Genomic DNA, 21,826 nt, shown 5'->3' on the forward strand with positions numbered 1-21,826 from the left:
TTTTTCATATGCTTATTTGCCATCTATATATCTTTGATTGATGGGTCTGTTAAGGTCTTTGGCCCATTTTTAAAAATAGGCTTTGCTTATTGTTGAGTTTTAAGAGTTCTTTGTATATTTTGGGTAACAGTCCCCTATCAGATGTTTTGGCAAATATTTTCTCCCAAATTTGCTTTTCTTTTTGTTCTCTTGAGTGTTTTTGTTTGCAGAAATTTTTAATTTTAGTAAAGTCCAGATTATCAGTTCTTTCTTTAATGGATCAAGCATTTGGTGTTACATGTAAAAAGTCATCAAAAAGTCAAGGTTATCTAGATTTCCTCCTGTTATCTTCTAGGAGTTGTATAGTTTCGTGTTTTACATTAGGTCTTGTACTAGTTTGTTCTTGCATTGCTATAAAGAAATACCTGAGACTGGGTAATTTATAAAGAAAAGAGGTTTAATTGGCTCACAGTTCTGCTGGCTGTACAGGAAGCATGGTGGCATCTGCTTTGCTTCTGGGGAGGCCTCAGGAAACTTACAATTATGGCAGAAGACAAAGCAATAGCCAGCACTTCACACGGCTGGAGCAGGAGGAAGAGAGGGAGGGTGGAGGGTGGTTTCACATACTTTTAAACAGCCAGCTCTTACTGAAGTATAATTTATATAATGTAACATTAACACTTGTAAGTATACAATTCTGTTATTTTTATTAAATTTATTAAGATGTATAACCATGACCATAATACAGTTTTAGAACATTTCCATCATCCCAAAAGTTTTCTTGTGTCCTTTGTAGTTGATCCCTGCTCCTACCTACAGCCCTAGGCAACCCTGATCTTCTTTCTGTCCCTATAAATTTGCCTTTCTTGGACAAATTTTAATACACTGGAATCATACAATAGATAGTCTTTTGCATCTGGCTTCTTTCACTTAGTGTAACATTTTGGTATTCTTCCATGACATAACATGTATCAGTAGTTTGTTCCTTTTTATTGCTGAGGAGCATTCCATTGTATGATAATGCTACATTTTATTTATCAATTCACCAGTTGATATATATTCTACTTTTTGCCTATAGTGAATAATGCTGTTACGTACATTTGGGTACATGTGTTTGTATGGACAAATGTAACTGATCATTGATAGAGTCTTTACAGTGGAATTATTGGGTTGAATGGTAAATTTATGTTGAACAGTTAAAGAAACTCCCAAATCACTTTCTAAGTGGTTACACCGTTTTACATTCTTATGCTCGATTTGTTAGGGTTTTACTTTCTACATATCCTTACCAACACTTGGTATTTCAGCCATTCTGATGGAGATACATATAGTGATATCTTATTGTGGTGTCAATTTGCATTTTGTAATGACTTATAATGTTTCATGTTTTTCATGTATGTAATAATTTATATACCTTCTTTAATGAAATGTCTATTCAAATCATTTTCCCATTTTAAAGTTTTCTTCTTATTTTTGAGTTCTAAGAGTTTTTTTTTTAATATATTCCAACTGTCTTTTTTTCTGATATATGCTTTGCTAGTGTTTTCTTCCTGGCTGTGTGGCTGTGTGGCTGTGGCTTTTCTTTTCTTTTTTTTATTTTTTGAGATGGAGTCTCACTCTGTTGCCTCAGCTGGAATGCAGTGGCACAATCTTGGCTCACTTCAACCTCCGCCTCCTGGGTTCAAGCGATTCTCCTGCCTCAGCCTTTCAAATAGCTGGAATTATAGGCATGAGCCACCATGCATGGCTAAATTTTGTATTTTTAGTAGAGATGGGGTTTCACCATGTTGATCTGTCTGGTTTCAAACTCCTGGCTTCAAGAGATCTGCCCGCCTCGGCCTCCCAAAGTGCTGGAATTACAGGCATGAGCCATCACGCCCAGCGTGATGAGAATCTGGTTATAAGAATCTAATCTTTTCATTTTCTTTTCTTTTCTTTTTTTTTTTTTTTTTGAGACGGAGTCTCGCTCTGTGGCGGCCCAGGCTGGAGCGCAGTGGCTGGATCTCAGCTCACTGCAAGCTCCGCCTCCCGGGTTTATGGCCATTCTCCTGCCTCAGCCTCCGGAGTAGCTGGGACTACAGGCGCCCGCCACCTCGCCCGGCTAATTTTTTGTATATTTTTTAGTAGAGACGGGGTTTCACCGTGTTAGTTAGCCAGGATGGTCTCGATCTCTTGACCTCGTGATCCGCCCGTCTCGGCCTCCCAAAGTGCTGGGATTACAGGCTTGAGCCACCGCGCCCGGCTCATTTTCTTAATAGTTACTTTTGAAGCATAAACATTTAAAATTCGTTGAAATCTATTTTGTCAATTTTTCTTTCTTTTATGAATTGTGCTTTTGGTATCATTGTCTTAGCTCTTACATTTAGATCTATGATACATTTCAAGATAATTTTGCTTATAATGTGAAATAGGGTCTAAGTTCATTTATTGCATGTGGATATTACAATTGTCACATTACTATTTGTTTAAAAGACTATCGTTTCTCCACTGAATTGTCTTGGCATCTTTGTTGTAAATCAGTTTATCATTAATATAATTTATTCCCCCTGGACTCTTACTTCTGATCCATTGATATAAATGCTTGTCCTGGTGTCTGTATTATAGTCTTGATTACTGAAATGTCAAAGTAAGTTTGGAAATTAGGTCATGTAAGTCAGAGGTCCCCAACACATGGGACGTGGACTGGTGAGTGGTGGGTGAGTAGGCATTACCACCTAAGCTCTGCCTCCTGTGAGATAGATCAGTGACAGCATTAGATTCTCATAGGAGTGTGAACCGTGCATACGAGGGATCTAGGTTGCGTGCTCCTTATGAGAATCTAACTAATGCCTGATGATCTGAGGTGGAACAGTTTCATCCCCAAACCACCCCCTAACCCCAGATCATGGAAAAATTTTCTCCACAAAACCAATCCCTGGTGTCAAAAAGGTGGGGGCCGCTGATATAAGTCATCCAACTTTCTTCTCCTGTTTTGAAATTATTTTGTCTGTGTTTTTCATGTTTTTTTTTTTTTTTTGAGACGGAGTCTTGCTCTGTCACCCAGGCTGGAGTGCAGTGGCCGGATCTCAGCTCACTGCAAGCTCCGCCTCCCGGGTTTACGCCATTCTCCTGCCTCAGCCTCCCGAGTAGCTGGGACTACAGGCGCCCGCCACCTCGCCCGGCTAGTTTTTTTTTTTTTTTTTTTTTTTTTTGTATTTTTCAGTAGAGACGGGGTTTCACCATGTTAGCCGGGATCGTCTCTCGATCTCCTGACCTCGTGATCCGCCCGTCTCGGCCTCCCAAAGTGCTGGGATTACAGGCTTGAGCCACCGCGCCCGGCTGTTTTTCATGTTTTATAAAAATTTTGACATCTGTTTATCAATTTCTATAAAAAGAGACTGCTAGAATTTTGGTAGGAATTGATTTTAATTTGTAGATCAAGTGGGAAAATTTGCCATCTTGACATTATTGAGTCTTTGGATCTGTGAACACAGAATGTTTATTTAGATCTTCAGAAATGTTTTGCAGATTTCAGTATACTAGTCTTATACTTCTTATGTTAAATTTATTCCTATGTATTTTACTTATTTGATGCTATTGTGATGGAATTATTTTCTTATTTTTCTTTTTGTATTCTTTATTCCTGGTATATAAAAATACAGTTGAATTTTTTGTATTTTTCTTCTATCCTGAGACCTTGCTGAACTATGGTTTACTAGTTCTAGTTGTCTTTACTTTTTGTTCTCTGGGATTTTCAATATATTAAATCATGCCATATGTGAATAAAGACAGTTTTACTTTTTTCTTCAGAATCTCTTGTGTAATTTTGCATAGAAATAGTGAGAGCAGACATCCTTGCCTTATTCCCAATCCTAGAGGGAAAGCATTCAGTCTTTCACCATTAAGAATGATTGTAGCTGTGAGTTTTTCAGAGATGCCCATCATCATTTTGAGAATGATCCCTTTTATTCCTAGTTTAATTGAGACCTTTTATTTATTTCTTTTTTTGAGACAGAGTCTCACCCTGTCTCCTAGACTGGAGTGCAGTGGCACAATCTTGGCTCACAGCAACCTCTGCTTCCTGGGTTCAAGTGATTCTCGTGCACCATCATGCCCAGCTAATTTTTGTATTTTTAGTAGAGACGGAGTTTCGGCATCTTGACCAGGTTTATTTTGAACTCCTGACCTCAAGTGATCTTCCCACCTTGGCCTCCCGAAGTGCTGGGATTATAGGTGTGAGCCATCACACCAGCCATTTTATTGAAACCTTTTAAAAGATCATGAATTGCTTGTTGATTTTATCAAAATTTTTTTGAATTTGTTGATATCATGTGGTTTCTATACTTTTTGCTGTTACTATTGTGTATTACATTAACCAATTCTATATAATTAATTTTTATATATAATTAACAATCAATCGTGTGAACCTAGTATTTCTCAACTATATCTCATTTGGCCATAGGGTGTTATCCTCTTTATATGGTGCTGGATATGATTTGCTATATTTTTTAAGGATTTCTGTATCCATGTTTATTAAGGGGTTTTAGTCTGTAAATTTCTTGTAGTGACTTCGTCTGCTTTTCATGTCAACTTAATGCTAGCCTCAAAGAATGAGTTTGGAAGTCTTTCATTCTGTCCTACTTTTGGAAGCATGTATGAGGGATTGACATTCTTTCCTTAAATGTTTGATACAGTTTACCAGTGAAGCCATGTGGAACTGGTAGAACTTTTTTCGATGAAAAGTTTTTAAATTAATAATTTAATTTCTTTCTTATAGGTCTATACAGATTTTCTTCCTTCTTTAGTCAGTTATGGTAAGTTGTATCTTTCTTTTTTTTTTTTTTTCTTTTGAGACGGAATCTTGCTCTGTCACCCAGGCTGGAGTGCACTGGCGTGATCTCAGCTCACTGCAGTCTCTGCCTCCTGGGTTCAAGCCATTCTCCTGCGTCAGCCTCCTGAGTAGCCGGGAATACAGGCACTCACCAACATGCCCAGCTAATTATTTTTAGTAGAGTTGGGGTTTCACCTATTGGCCAGGCTAGTCTCAAACTCCTGACTTCAGGTGATTTGCCCACTTTGGCCTCCTGAAGTGCTGGGATTACAGGCATGAGCCACTGTGCCCAGCCGGTAATTTGTATTTTTCTAGAAAGTTATATATTCATCTTGAGTTATCTAATTTGTTGGCATAAAGCTGTTCTTAACATTCCCTTTTAATCTCTTTTACTTTTGAAGAGTTAATAATGATATTCTTTCATTCCTCATTCTGATAATTGTGACTTATCCCTTTTTTCTGCATTAGTTAAACTAAAGGATTGTCAGTTTGATAATCCATTAGAAATAACTTAATTTCATTGATTTTTTTCCTATCATTTGTCCTTTTCATTTCATTGGTTTCAGCTCTAATCTTTATTATTTTCTGTTTTAATAGCGTTGTTTTTAGTTTTATTATTTCTCATCTTAAGGCTAAAGCTTTGATTATTGATTTGAGAAATTTATTCCCATATGATGTGGGCATTTAATGCTATAAATATCTCTTTAATCACTACTTAAGCTGCATCCCAGAAATTGTGATATATTTACATTTTTTATTTTCTTATTTATTTTTTTTTTTTAGACAGAGTCTCGCTCTGTCGCCCAGGCTGGAGTGCAGTGGCCAAATCTCAGCTCACTGCAAACTCCGCCCCCCGGGTTTATGCCATTCTCCTGCCTCAGCCTCTCGCATTTTTTATTTTCTTTAAAGTATTTTGTTATTTTCCTTACGATTTCTTCTTTGGCCCCTGGGTTATTTAGAAATGTGTTGTTTAACTTCCAAATATTTCACAATTTCACAGATTTCTTTTTGTTGCTGATTTCTAATCTAATTCCATTGTGGTCAGATGATATACTTTATATGATGTTCATTCTTTTACATTTATTAAGACTTGTTTTAAGGTCTAGCATATGGTCTGTTTGGGAGATTGTTGCATAGGCACTTGAATGTGTATTCTACAGTTCTTAGCTGCAGCATTTTATTAATATATATGCCAGTTACGTTGAGTTGGTTGATAAACCTGTTCATTTCTTCTATCACCTTAATTGAGTTTCTAATTATTCTATCAATTATGGAGAGTGGGATATTTAAATCTTCAAGTGTTATTTTTTAGTTGTCTATTTTATCATTTAAATTCTGTCAGTTTTTGATTCATGTACAGTCATGAGTCACTTAATATGTTCTGAGAAATGCATCATTATGCAATTTCGTTGTTGTGCAAACATTATAGCATATGCGTATACAAACCTAGATAACATAGCCTACTCTACATTTAGGCTATAGCCCATCTATGGTAAAACATATTGCTCTTAGGCTGCAAACCTGTACAGAATGGAACTGTACTGAATAGACAATTGCAAGTTTTGATAAGTATTAATTGTTAATAATGGCAAGTATTTTTTTTTTATCTCAAATGTATCTAAACATAGAAAAGGTACAATAGAAATATGGTATTAGAATCATATGGGACCACCATTGTATATGCAGTCTGTCACTAAGTGAAACATTGTTATGTAGCACATAATGTATTTTGAGATTCTGTTGTTAGATGTGTATGTACCTATAATTGTTAGGTTTTACTAAAAGTTGGCCCCGTTTATTATTATGAAATACCTGTCTCTGTAATACTTCTTGTCTTAAATTAGTTTCTATCTGTTATTAATTATAGCTACTTCAACTTTCTTATGGTTGTAGTTTAATAGTATACCTCTTTCCATCTTCTTACTTTAACTTAGTTTTGGTTTTGAATGAAAGTGTTTCTAGTTTAAACAGTATTTTGTTAATCTTGCTATTTAACGCAGTCTGACAATCTCTGATTTTTAAATGCGGCTTTTAACATTTTCATTTAGTGTAATAATAATATATTTGAACTCACTTGGTAATTTGCTATTCGTTGTCTGTTTTTCCTGCCTTTTTTGTTACTCTGTTCCCCTTTTACTACTTTATGTGCTTTGTATCTGTATTTTAGTGTACCATTTCATTTTCTCTATTCATTTTTTTACTATGTATATTTTTAATGGTGGCTCTGGGAACTGTATTATGACTTGAATTTATATTCTACCTCAGTTAAACTCCTAAATTAATTCTGGTGAATTATGGAAAATTTGTTCTAATTTATATCTAATCTTTATCCCCCTGTATTGACACATATATTATATCTACATGTAATATAACCCCATATTACAGTGTTATAAATGTTGTATATATTCAGTAGCATTTTCAAGTACTTAAGAGGAGAAATGACGAATACTGTATCTGTAGAGTCTTCATATAACCCAAATATTTGTTATATCCAGTGCTTTTCGTTTCTTTCTGTACATTGGAGTTAACACCTGAAAGACTGAAGGACAAGGTGTTTCTGGTAAGGAAGATCTGACACCATTAAATAATCTGAGTGCTTGTTTATGAGAGAATATCTTTGTTTCACTTTTAGTTTTGAAGGATAGTTTTACTGGATGTAAAATTATTGGTTGACAGTTTTTTTTTTCCTTCTTTGATAGTGTTACCAGTTTCCACTGATAGTATTGCTGAGTGTGGACATTGTTCACCACTTCAAATCAAGTGACCTCTCTTTGATCATGGCAGCAATGCCACCAGTCCTCATAGCTTGCCTTGTAGAACCTCCTCTGTGGTAGAGATAGAAATGGCCTCATGCAAGAACATCACAGATTCTCACTTTTCTTATCCAAAGTTCAACAGTTCTTCAAGCATAAATGCTTTTCTCATTATTTTAATCCCAAAGTACTGAAATGGTTGTGTTTTTTGTTAAATGTTGTATCAACTATATCTAGCTTTGCAGTTTATTTTTGGAAAGATGATTTTTAAAAAACTGCTTATTTGGCCATAACTGCAAGTCTAACCCAAATTCTCTTCTTTTCTCAAGCTACTTCATATATTACTAGTTGGTTTTGGTTTTTTTTTTTTTTTTAAATATTTAGCCTGGAAATGATTGCATTTCACTGTCTCCTTAGATTGGCCCCATTACAAGTAAGGAAATGCAATGCATTGTGACCTATGCAGAAAGAATTACTGGTGACTGCTTTATACTGAAGACAACTGTGGGTGTGGTAGGCAGAGTTTGTGCAATGAATAGCACAAATGTATAATTACATACTCTCTCAGATTTTCATTTTCATGAAATGAAGTCCAGCTTTGGATCTTTCCAACTCTGTGACATCTGAGGTTTTCTTCTTACGTTCCTGACGATATTTAGGAAAAATTACTTCTGACTTTCATTAATAATTTTGCAAGCTTTTCTAACTTATTTAATGTCTTTCCATTCCTTATAGTAGCTATGACAATTTTTTTTTTTTTTACCAATTTCTTTAAGATTGTCTAATTGTTTTCCCTACTCAACAGGCAACCTTCATATTACTTCAGTGGAAGCGAGTGAAAGCATTGACAGTTTCTCACCCAGACCCATCAAATTCCTAATAAAGAGCCTTTGCAATTATCATAGAATATTTCTCTTCCAAATAGTTCCACAGTTCACTCTTCGAAGAATTCCACTTTCTCATAGAGACCTTACTAGAGTATGGTATCTTAAAATGACACCACCATCAACTGGTGTCCCATTACCCTGCTAATTGTTCTCCAGAGCTTTTATCAACATTGACGTACTAAATATCAGTTGATTAATAGTTGATTATCTTTCTACCACTAGAATGCAAGCTCTGTGAAAACAATGAGTGTGCATTGCTCAGTGCTGTGTCCCTAGATCCTAGAATGAGGTCACATAATTTTAACTCAGAATATTTGTTCAACAAAAGAATCTACCTTACTAGAAGCAATCCTTATACTGCCGCCAATGCTTAAGACCCAGCCATTTTTACTCATTCATTCCCCTCCCTCCCTCCCTCCCTCCCTCCCTCCGTCCCTCCCTCCCTCCCTTCCTTCCTTCCTTCCTTCCTTCCTTCCTTCCTTCCTTCCTTCCTTCCAATTTCCTTTCTTTCAACTTCCTAACTTTCCCCTCCTCCCTCCCTCCCTCCCTCCCTCCATCTCTTTCTTTTGTGTACTATATGCTATGCACTGTAGTTTTAGAGAACTTGCTTATAAACTCTTTATTTTCCCCATGTTGGCATGTAAGAATATCAAGATATCTTTTCAGCTTATCCAATCAGGACAAAACGTTTTAGCTGTCAAATCGAATAGAACTTTTTTAAATTCTTGACATCATTGCTTGATTCCTTCTTGAATACCTTCCTAACTTCTGGATAACCACTCTCTTTTGGTTTTCTGTGGATCTTGGCCATTCTTTCTGAACATTCTTCATGGGCTCTTTTTCCCTTTCCTCTGCCTTTCTCTTAAACACAGGTATTCTTCCTATGTACAGCTTTCCTAAACTTTAGCTATCATCTTTCACTGATAGTTTACAAATCTGTAAGATTTTCACATGCCTGACTTCTTTGTTCTTTTCTTATATGCCCAGATACCCATTTTAGCTATGCCTGTACTAATGTTAAGGACTGAATATTTGTGTTCCCTCAAATTCATATGTTGAGCCCTTAACATCCAATGTGATGGTTAGGAGGTGAGGCATTTAGGAGGTATTTAGGTTTCTGTGACATCACGAGATTGGAGCCAGTGGGATTAGTACCTTAAGAAGAAAAGGAAGAAATACCAGAGTTTCCTCTCTCTCTGTCGTGTGAGAACACAGCAAGAAGGTTGTCTAATTGTTTTCCAGCTTCAGAGAGTGTTCTTACCAGGAACCAAATCTGCCAGCACCTTGATGCTGGAATTCCCAGAACTCTTAGAGATGAATGTCTGTTGTTTAAGTCACTAGTCTATGGTATTTTGTTATACCAGCCTCTGCTGACCACAAGACAGCTATCCATTCCATGGCACTGATGTTACTGATAGGATCTTGTCTTATAGAGTAGTAGGAGTCTTCAATACCAATTTACCCTAAGTCACACATTGTTATAATATTCACATTTTTAGCAAAACTATAGGGTAACTACTAATACCTTTTTATCTGAAGGGCAATGCTATTCTTTTCAGTCCCTTCTTCTTTTAAAAACAGTGATTATTCTAGTTTTGCATCGTTTACTATTGAAATAATGTTTTAGACAATCTTAGAGGATTGTATTTCTTTATGAATAATGAAATGTTGATGAACAAGTCATGATTAAACCAGTAATGACTTTCAGAAGTAAATAATAGTTTTATTAGTAACATGGATTTCTATATGTAAAAGATTTTTCACAAATTTGAAATCAATTATCTTATTACTATCATTATTATTATATTTTGTACATGCAATACATTTCATATTTCCTACAAAACAGTATTCCAAATGTAGAATCTTAGTTACAGCACAAATAAAACTGTAGGTTGCTCATTTTCATTTCCTTTCTTTCTATGCCTTTCAACTGTCTTCCTCTTCTATGAAGATGGGCTAGATATCATTTATAATGTCTTGATTTTTTTTGAAGTATCTATTACTTAAATTAACATCACTTAGAATTAACAAGCACTTTATCTTAACTGTCTATTTTATTTTATTTTAAGATGGAGTTTCGCCCTTGTTGCTCAGGCTGGAGTGCAATGGCATGATCTTGGCTCACTGGAGCCTCTGCCTCCCATATTCAATAGATTCTCCTGCCTTAGCCTCCTAAGTAGCTGGGATTACAGGCATGCGCCACCACACCTGGCTAGTCTTTTTGTATTTTTAGTAGAGACAGGTTTTCTCCATGTTGGTCAGGCTGGTCTTGAACTCCTGACCTCAGGTAATCTGCCTACCTCGACCTCTCAAAGCGCTGGGATTACTGGTGTCAACCACTGCTCCCGGCCTTAACTGTCTTTAAATAAGTTAAGTGCTAACTAGTTTGGGCTAACACTCTCAGCAATTTTGGCCTATTTAAATTTGTAGTACATCTTTCTCTCAAGTGTTACACTCACAATAGGTGGTAGAATGTTCCTGGTTATACTAGTTCATATTTGAAATACAAACCTGTCTGAGTCTTACTGGTTTGTTGACTGTAAGAGAAAAAACTGGGAGAAGAGGAAGGCATTTTTTTGTTGTTGATGCTTTTGACAAACATTCAGTGACTAAGGTAATGAAAACAAGGAAAACTGAGGAAAGTGTCTCCAACATTGACCAACATTCTTTCTGCATTTGCTAAATGGATATTTGTAAGGTGACTCAAACTGGCCTCAAGTACATACACTTTTTTTCTGTATTGATTCCTACCAAAAAAGATTGGGATCATAAATTATGTTTCTGTGATCAGGATTTGTATAAATAGTCACTGTTCATTAACCGCAACATTGACAAAAACTTTTTTTTAAAATATCTATATTATTAAAATTATTTTTGTGTCGTGTAAACTATAATCTTCTGATTATAGCATGGTGTAAAATCGGCAACATGTGATACAATATAAAGAAATCCACTGTAATTTTCTTTTTAAGTTTCACTCAATTGTAAGTTAATATGTTCCTTTGGGGACCTCCTTCCTGCTCCACCCCTTGGCGTTGACACATGTAACGCATAGTCTCACTGATTGTTCTTTATTTATTCAATTTGTCCCAAAGCTTTCTGTCATATTCACTTTCTTTCACATTATTTGTTCCGAATTACATCAGTGTTTGGTTATCATTTTCTTGAGAATTGTTTTGTTTGTATTCTTTTCTCTAATGATAATATAGAGGGGTAACAAATTCACATACAAATGGGATTCTCAATGTTCCTGCTTTGTTCTTTTTTTATTATTCTTTAGACATTTTGTTTGAAAGTGTTTAAATTCTGCCAGCAATATTTTCTCTGAAACAAAAGACTTAGATTATAGCATTACAACTTTCCAAGTACAATAAAAATCTTAATCGCGAAGGTCAGCCCAGATTGATAGAAAACTACGTGAAGTTCTCAGAATAGTTTGTGGTTCTGACCAGTCATGGATGTCTGAACATATTTTATGGAGTACCCAGAACATTATTTTGCCAGTATTATAAGTCGATAAGGTATTTTTATTCTGGTGTGTGTGTATGAAAGGAGTACTTGTGCAATTAATGTGTTTTGTGAATTTTTCTCACAGTGGGAAATTGTGGAATTTTTATCATTGTATGTTAACATCTCATCTTCTAGGTATAGTGTGCTTTTTAAAACAATCTGTATGCTAAATAAATGGACATTAAGTAGTACGTTAAAAGGTGTATTTTTTTTTTAGAAGTTAGAGTATGATATGCCCAATTTCAATTTCTTAATCTGATTCCAAAGAAGCAGCAGAAATATAACTGTGATAGTACCAGTGTTATTTGGGATTTTTAAAAATTTAAGAAATTTAAATTTCGTGCTCTTACATCCAACATAACCACCATTTAGCATTTCTTGGATAAAATAAGGTTTGAAAAAATATATATAGCTCACTACCAGCTTTAAAATATGTAATCTGAAATCATTCCAAAATATTTTAAGACAAATTTGGCAGAGCCTTCATTTTTAAATAGCATGGAATTTGATGTAGGTTTTAAAATAATTTTAGAATTAGTTACAGATGATTTAGTTTGTCGTTCTTCCTAGGGGGAAAAATATTTTAAATCTTAAGACAGGCAAAGTACCATAGTGCTGACCACATATTACGCAGTTATCATTGTTTCCAGTCAAGTTATTGTGAACTATGTTGCTAGGTTTATTTTATTATGCAAGTCTCAATTTCAAAGTTTCTAATTTTATGACAATTTTACTAACTATATTTGGTCAAGACATTTTTAATATTCAGACTTATAAGAATGTATCTTCTGGTACCTACTGAGTATTGAATATATATTTAGATTCCTCTAAAATATTTATAGTATGATCTACCTAGTAATTCACTTGGTATTTTTTCTTCAGTGAAAAAACAAGGTAAGACTACAAGTGCAGTGTGATCTCTGATCTAATCTCTGCCTGGGCACATCCATCCCCCATAGGGGGAAAAATATATATGAAGGAAATACAACTAAGTGTTAATAGTATTTATTATTGGGAGTGGCAAGATAGAAGGTAAATTATGAATGGTTTTGATATTTTCTTCTTACATAATTTCCAAAATTATCTGCAGTATGGTGTCTATTACCTCTCTAGTTAGAAAATAAATGTCCTCAATTTGTTCTAACTTAATTGAATTACTAAAAATGATGTTCGTGTTATACTCTCTGTACTGACAAACACTAGTAGAATTGTAAAGTCCAAAATACAAATGATATCAAATTGATATCACCATAATAAATGTTTAAAAATATTCTAATGCTAAATGGACTTTTAAAAAGTTCAAAATTACTTTCCTATATTTACAAGAAATAAATGGCTTTATCTCAAAAGTTTATATTAATAAATTAATCTTACCTGAGATAAGTTAGTAAAAGCTCAAAGTATAGAAAGGGAATTTTGCTTTTAATCCTGAAGTTTATGAATGCCAATTTTTTTATCAAGTGCATTTTAATTAAAAATAACTCAAATGTAAGAATAATCTAGGGAACATATCAAAATTCATGCTGGTTCGTACCATCAGAGGTTTTGATTAAGAAAGTCTAAAGTCCTAGGAACCTCTATTTTAAACCAGCATCCCACATGATTCTGATGCAGGTGATCCAACAGACCATATTAGATTGTTTATTCTCTTCCTTTCTCATTCCATGGCAAGATCTATGGTCATTTTCAGTACCGTAGATAAAACCTTCCATTTACGTAATTTGATCTGTTTTCTCTGGCCTCCAAGGTATGGCACATTCGTCCCCAACAGTTTCACGATACAACAAACTAGGGTAAGGGAAGAAGTTGTTAGAACTTTTATTTTTAATTTTATCCCATATATTTAATTTATATTAATGTATGGTTCGTAGTGTATATAATTACTGAAAGAATTTTAAGTAGCTTGTATATTGTTTAGCACTTTGGTCTCAGGAAAACTATTTTCACTTTGTATGATGGAGTATTAGTCATAAATGTTAAATGTTTTACATTTTACTGTCAAGTGAAAATTAATTGTGTTTTTGTTTGTGTGCTTCCCTATTCCCTTTTGTCCCCTATATCAGGTGATGCTTTTCCTTGGACGATCAGCTTACATCATTTCAGCATATATACCCTTCTTGGAAAACAAGTGACACTTTGCCTAGTGGAACCTATGGGTTGCACCTCCACTCTAGCTGTCACGTCTCAAAAACTACTTGCTACGGGACCTGATACACGACATTCATTTGTTGTCTGTCTCCATGTTGACCTAGAGTCACTAGAGATAAAATGCTCTAATCCCCAGGTTGGTACATTTGATTTATGAAAGGAAATTTAAAGTAATGTGATTTAAAAGCAATTGTTATCCTTTTTGTTGAAGGGTTTCTCTTCTCTTAAGTATCCTAAATTATTTTTAACTTGGCCATCAAGATCAGGGTGGTTAGATTAAGAATTGCTTTGAAGCTCTCTCAAGTTGTGTAATTTAAACTCTTCTGAAAATGTAATGGTGGCAGCACAAATGTATCTTTTGGCCGATGGCATGAAATCAGTTGCAGATGTAATGTTTTTAAACACTGAAGAACTATTTTACTGTCAAACTGGAAGAGTCTGTTGAACTGATCAAATGTAATTTTCATTCAGATTCTCACTCAGAACTTCTTTGCTTATGATGCAATATTTTTAAAAAGAAAAAGATTTCAGTTGTCATAGACCAATCATGCTGTATCTTCTAATTTTACAGTTTACTGTGAATTCAGATCACCTGTGTTTACACAAATAATTAGTTGCATAAAATTTAGCACTTGTTTACTTAACCTCAAATAGACTGTGTTATATTTTCTTGGTAGATTGTCAAAGCTGAATACTATTTAGAGTTATATTTTAAAATAATCCTTTTTAGAAGATTATTGGACACTCTAGGTCAATAGTGATAAATTTATATTTATCGTAGCATTAATTGTTATAAGCCAGTTTTTAAAGAGTGTTTTTTTAAGTAGGTTCAACTTAGTTGAGCTTGATGGCACATGCCTGTAGTCCCAGCTACTCAGGAGGCCAAGGCAGGAGGATCACTTGAGCCCAGAAGTTAGAGGCTGTGGTGTCCTATGATTGCAGCTGGGAGTAGCCACTGCACTCCAGCCTGGGCAATAAAGCAAGACTCTTTCTCTCAAAATTTTTTGTTTTGTTTTAATTCACTTAAAAAAATTTTTTTTTTATTTTTTATTTTTTTTATTATTATACTTTAAGTTCTAGGGTACATGTGCACAATGTGCAAGTTTGTTACATATGTATACTTGTGCCATGTTGGTGTGCTGCACCCATCAACTCATCAGCACCAATCAACTAGTCATTTACATCAGGTATAACTCCCAATGCAATCCCTCCCCCCGCCCCGCTCCCCATAATAGGCCCCAGTGTGTGATGTTCCCCTTCCCGAGTCAAAGTGATCTCATTGTTCAGTTCCCACCTATGAGTGAGAACATGCGGTGTTTGGTTTTCTGTTCTTGCGATAGTTTGCTGAGAATGATGGTTTCCAGCTGCATCCATGTCCCTACAAAGGACACAAACTCATCCCTTTTTATGGCTGCATAGTATTCCATGGTGTATATGTGCCACACTTTCTTAATCCAGTCTGTCACTGAGGGACATTTAGGTTGATTCAAGTCTTTGCTGTGTGAATGGTGCCGCAATAAACATCATTATTGCATGTGTCTTCTCTTAGCATAGTTTATAATCCTTTGGGCATATACCCAGTAATGGGATGGCTGGAGATGTATGGGCACTTCAGTTCCTAGACCCTTGAATGTACTGTTTTCCACAATGGTTGAACTAGTTTACAGTCCACCAACAGTGTAAAAGTGTTCCTATTCCTCCACATCCTCTCCCAGCACCTGTTTCCTGACTTTTAATGATTGCCATTCTAACTGGTGTGAGATGCTATCTCATTGTGGTTTGATCTGCATTTCTCTGATGACCAGTGATGATGAGCATTTTTTCATGTGTCTGTTGGCTGTATGCATTTCTTCTTTTTTGAGAAATGTCTGTTTTCATATCTTTTACTTTTTGATGGGGTTGTTTGTTTTTTTCCTGTAAATTTGTTTGGGTTGCTGTAGGTTCACGGATTAGCCCGTTTGTCGGTGCATTAGATTGCAAAAATGTTCTCATTCTGTAGGTTGCCCTGTTCACTCTGATGGTAGTTTCTTTTTTGCTGTGCAGAAACTCTTTAGTTTAATTAGATCGGGTATGCATTTGGCTTTGTTGCCATTGCTTTGGTGTTTTAGACATGAAGTCCTTGCCCGTGCCTATGTCCTGAATGGTACTACCTAGGTTTTCTTCTAGGGTTTTATGGTATTAGATTAACATTTAAGTCTCTAATCCATCTCGAATTAATTTTCATATAAAGGAGTAAGGAAAAGGATCAGTTTCAACTTTCTACTTATGTCTTGTGAATTTTCCCAGCACCATTTATTAAATAGAATCCTTTCTCCATTTTCTTGTTTTCTCAGGTTTGTCAAAGATCAGATGGCTGTAGATGTGGTGGTATTATTTCCTGAGGACTCTGTTCTGTTCATTAGTCTATATCTCTGTTTTGTTTTCCAGTACCGTATATTTGGCTATTTCTTAGCCTTATAGTATAGTTGAAGTCCAGGTAGTGTGATGCCTCCAGCTTTGTTCTTTTGACTTAGGATTGTCTTGGCGTCACGAATACTTTTGGTTCCATATGGACTTTAAAAGCAGTTTTTCCCAATTCTGTGAAGAAACTCATTGGTAGCTTGATGGGGATGGCATTGAATCTATAGTTACCTTGGGCAGTGGCCATTTTCCGCGATATTGATTCTTCCTATCCATGAGCATGTATGTTCTTCCATTTGTTTTGTGTCCTCTTTGATTTCATGAGCATTGGTTTGTAGTTCTCCTTGAAGAGTCCTTTTACATCCTTGTAAGTTGGATTCCTAGGTATTTTATTCTCTTTGAAGCTAATTGTGAATGAAGTTCATTCCTGATTTGGCTGTCTGTTTGTCTGTTACTGGTGTATAAGAATGCCTGTCATTTTTGCACGTTAATTTTATCCTGAGACTTTTGCTGAAGTTGCTTATCAAGCCGCAAAGGAATTTGGGCTGAGACAATGGGGTTTTCTAAATATACAATCATGTCATCTGCAAACAGGGACAATTTGCCTCTTCTTTTCCTAACTGAGTACCTTTATTTCTTTCTCTTGCCTGATTGCCTAGCCAGAACTTCAACACTATGTTGAATAGAATTAGTGAGAGGGCATCCTGTCTTGTGCCAGTTTTTCAAAGGAATTTTTCCAGTTTTTGCCCATTCAGTATGATATTGGCTGTGGGTTTGTCATAAATAGCTCTTATGATTTTGAAGTGGAACCATCAATACTGGCAGATTGATTGGCGTTTTTATGAAGGGCTGTTGAATTTTGTGGAAGGCCTTTCTTCATCTATTGAGATAATCATGTGGTTTTGTCTTTGGTTCCTGACATGTACTGGATTACATTTGTGTGATATGTGTATGTTGAACCAGCCTTGCATCCCAGGATGAAGCCCACTTGATCATGGTGACAGCTTTTTTGATGTGCTGCTGGATCTGGTTTGCCAGTATTTTATTGAGGATTTTTAGCATCCATTTCATCTGGGATATTGGTCTGAATTCTCCTTTTTATTGTGTCTCTGCCAGGCTTTGGTATCGGATGATATTACCTCATAAAATGAGTTAGGGAAGATTCCTCTTTTTCTATTCATTGGAATAGTTTCAGAAGGAATAGTGCCAGCTCCTCCTTGTACCTCTGAGTAGAATTCAGCTGTGAATACATCTGGTCCTGGACTTTTTGGTTGGTAGGCTATTAGTGTGCCTCAATTTCCAGAGCCTGCTATTGGTCTATTCAGGGATTCCAACTTCCTCCTGGTTTAGTCTTGGGAGAGTGTAAGTGTCAAGAAGTATAACCTTCTAGATTTTCTAGTTTATTTAGTAGGAATTGATGAAGTATTCTCTGATGGTAGTTTGTATTTTGTTGGGGTCAGTGGTGATATCCCATTATCATTTTTATTCGTCTATTTGATTCTTCTCTCTTTTCTTCTTTATTAGTCTTGTAGCGGTCCCATCAATTTTGTTGATCTTTTCAAAAACCAGCTCCTGGATTCATTGATTTTTTGGAGGTTTTGTATACCCTATCTCCTGGGTTCCTGCTCTGATCTTAGTTGTTCTTGCCTTCTGCTAGCTTTTAACAGATGTGTTGCTCTTTTCTCATTCTTTTAGTTGTGATGTTAGAGTGTCAATTGTTGATCTTTCCTGCTTTCTCTTGTGGGCATTTAGTGCTATAAATTTCCGCACACACTGCTTTAAATGTGTCCCAGAGATTCTGGTATGTTGTATCTTTGTTCTCATTGGTTTCAAAGAACATCTTTATTTCTGCCTTCATTTAAGTTATGTACCCAGTAGTCATTCAGTAGCACGTTGTTCAGTTTCCATGTAGTTGGCGGTTTTGATTGAGTTTCTAGTCCTGAGTTCTAGTTTGATGATTGCACTGTGGTCTACAGAGAGACAGTTTGCTATAATTTCTGTTTTGTACATTTGCTGAGGAGTGCTTTACTTCCAGTTATGTGGTCAATTTTGGAATAAGTGTGATGTGGTGCTTGAGAATGTATATTCTGTTGATTTGGGGTGGAGAGTTCTGTAGATGTCTATTAGGTTCACTTGGTGTAGAGAGTTGAGTTCAATTGCGAATATGCTTGTTGCTCTGTCTTATTGATCTGTCTAATGTTGACGGTGGTTGGGGAATCTCCCATTATTATTGTATGGGTCTAAGTCTCTAGGCATTTTATAGATCTAGGTGCTCCTGTATTGGAGTTCATATATATTTAGGATAGTTATCTCTTCCTGTTGAATTGATCCTTTACCATTATGTAATGGCCTTCTTTTGTCTCTTTTGATCTTTGATGGTTTAAAGTCTGTTTATCAGAGCTAGGATTACCAACCTGCTTTTTGTTCTCCATTTGCTTGGTAGATCTTCCTCTATCTCTTTATTTTGAGCCTATGTGTGTCTCTGCATGTGAGATGGGTTTCCTGAATACACACCAAACTGATGGGTCTTGACTCGTTATCAATTTGCCAGTCCGTGTCTTTTTAATTGGGCCATTTAGTCCATTTATATTTAAGGTTAATATTGATATGTGTAGACGATCACCAATGCGTTGTGATATTAGCTGGTTATTTTTGCTCGTTAGTTGATGCAGTTTCTTCCTAACATCAATGGTCTTTACAGTTTGGCATGTTTTTGCAATGACTGGTACCAGTTAATTTCACTCCCATGCTTAGAGCTTCCTTCAGGATCTTTTTGTAGGAACTTGAGCCTGGTGGTGACAAAATCTCTAAGCATTGCTTATCTGTAAAGATTTATTTCTCCTTCACTGATGATACTTAGTTTGGCTGGATATGAAATTCTGGGTTGAAAATTCTTTTCTTTGCAAGAATGTTGAATGTGGCCCTACTCTCTTCTAAACATAGAGTTTCTGCGAGAGAGAGATCTGCTGTTTTTTAGTCTGATGGGCTTCCCTTTGTGGGTAACCCGACCTTTCTCTCTGGCTGCCCTTAACATTTTTTCCTTCATTTCAACTTCAGTGAATCTGACAATTATGTGTCTTGGAGTTTTTCTTCTCGAGGAGTATCTTTGTGGCGTTCTCTGTATTTCCTGGATTTGAATGTTGGCCTGCCTTACTAGGTTGGGGAAGTTCTCCTGGATGATATCCTGAAGAGTGTTTTCCAACTTGGTTCCATTTTCTCCCTCACTTTCACGCACCCCAATCAGACGTAGATTTGGTCTTTTCACATAATGCCATACTTCTTGAAGGCTTTGTTCATTTCTTTTTCCTCTTTTTTCTTTAGACTTCTCTTCTCATTTCATTTTATTCATTTGATCCTCAATTGCTGATACTCTTTCTTCCAGTTGATCGAGTTGGTTACTGAAGCTTGTGCATTTGTCACGTATTTCTCGTGTCATGGGTTTTATCTCTGTCAGTTCGTTTATAGCCTTCTCTGCATTGATTATTCTAGTTATCCATTCTTCCATTCTTTTTTCAAGATTTTTAGTTTCTTTGCGCTGGGTACGTAATTCCTCCTGTAGCTCTGAGAAGTTTGATGGACTGAAGCCTTCTTCTCTCAACTCGTCAAAGTCATTCTCCATCCAACTTTGATCCATTGCTGGCCATGAGCTGCGTTCCTTTTGAGGGGGAGATGCGCTCTTAATTTTTGAATTTCCAGCTTTTCTGCCCTGCTTTTTCCCCATCTTTGTGGTTTTATCTGCCTTTGGTCTTTGATGATGGTGACGTACTGATGGGGTTTTGTTGTGGGTGTCCTTTCTGTTTGTTAGTTTTCCTTCTAACAGTCAGGACCCTCAGCTGCAGGTCTGTTGGAGATTGCTTGAGGTCCACTCCAGACCCTGTTTGCCTGGGTATCAGCAGCAGAGGCTGCAGAAGATAGAATATTGCTGAACAGCGAGTGTTCCTGTCTGATTCTTGCTCTGGAAGCTTCGTCTCAGGGGTGTACCCCGCCCTGTGAGGTGTGGGATGTCGGTCTGCACCTAGTGGGGGATGTCTCCCAGTTAGGCTACCCCAGGGTCAGGGACCCACTTGAGCAGGCAGTCTGTCCGTTCTCAGATCTCACCCTCTGTGTTGGGAGAGCCACTGCTCTCTTCAAAGATGTCAGACAGGGTCATTTGCATCTGCAGAGGTTTCTACTGCTTTTTGTTTAGCAATGCCCTGTCCCCAGAGGTGGAGTCTACAGAGACAGGCAGGCCTCCTTGATCTGCTGTGGGCTCCACCCAGTTCGAGCTTCTTGGTGACTTTGTTTACCTACTTAAGCCTCAGCAATTGTGGGCGCCCCTCCCCCAGCCTTGCTGCTGCCTTGCAGTTAGATCGCAGACTGCTGTGCTAGCAATGAGGGAGGCTCCGTGGGTGTGGGACCCTCCCGGCCAGGTGTGGGATATAATCTCCTGGTATGCCATTTGCTAAGACCCTTGGTAAAGTGCAGTATTAGGGTGGGAGTTACCCGATTTTCCAGGTGTTGTGTGTCTCAGTTCCTCTGGCTAGGAAAAGGAATTCCCTTCCCCCTTGTGCTTCCCAGGTGAGGTGATGCCTCGTCCTGCTTCAGCTCTTGCTGGTCGAGCTGCACCAGCTGACCAGCACTGATTGTCTGGCACTCCCCAGTGAGATAAACTCGGTACCTCAGTTGAAAATGCAGAAATCACCTGTCTTCTGTGTCGCTCGTGCTGGGAGCTAGAGACTGGAGCTTTTCCTATTCGGCCATCTTGCTCTGGGAGTTTAATTCACTTTTTATGAAGCAGTATTAGTGATAAATGTTAAATGTTTTACATTTTACTCTCACGTGACAATTAACTATATTTTTGTTTGTGTGCTTCCCTACTCTGTTTCATCGCCTATATTAAGTGATACTTCTCTTTAGACTATCAGCTTGCATTCCATAGTTTATAGAGCCTCTTCTTTGAAACCATCCTCATCCTTTCTTCTCTTCTTCTTGCCTCCCTCTCCCTACTATATACTATACTGTTTGATTTAACTTTCATATGTATTTGTGTACTTTGAAAAGATTAAACCCAATAATATGTTGGTAAGAGCCTTATTATAAAAATGCATTTAATTAGAATTATGACAAGGCAGCTGTATTAAAAGAACACTATCATAACAACTGAAGAACTCATCCTCCATTATATTAACTTTCTTACTTTCTGTCTTTCTTTCTTCTTTTCTTTCCTTTCTTTCCCTTCTTTCCTTTCTCCCTTTCCTTTCCCTCTCCTCTCCTCTCCTCTCCTCCCCTCCCCTCCCCTCCCCTCTCCTTTTTTCTTTTCTTTCTTTTGACAGGGTCTTGCTTGGTCCCCCAGGCTGAAG

General features: G+C 36.7%; 1 protein-coding gene across 1 annotated transcript in view; it reads left to right on the forward strand.

Annotated features, from left to right (window-relative positions):
* The window catches only part of VPS13B (vacuolar protein sorting 13 homolog B), an 876,795-nt gene that overhangs the window by 422,317 nt on the left and 432,652 nt on the right, over window positions 1-21,826 (forward strand). The window contains exon 24 of the mRNA XM_031669315.1: window positions 14,003-14,223. Within this exon, the coding sequence (XP_031525175.1) occupies window positions 14,003-14,223 (221 nt within the window). The remainder of the gene's footprint in view (window positions 1-14,002; window positions 14,224-21,826) is intronic.

This window comes from Papio anubis, chromosome 8 (assembly GCF_008728515.1).
Source record: "Papio anubis isolate 15944 chromosome 8, Panubis1.0, whole genome shotgun sequence".
NCBI lineage: Eukaryota > Metazoa > Chordata > Mammalia > Primates > Cercopithecidae > Papio > Papio anubis.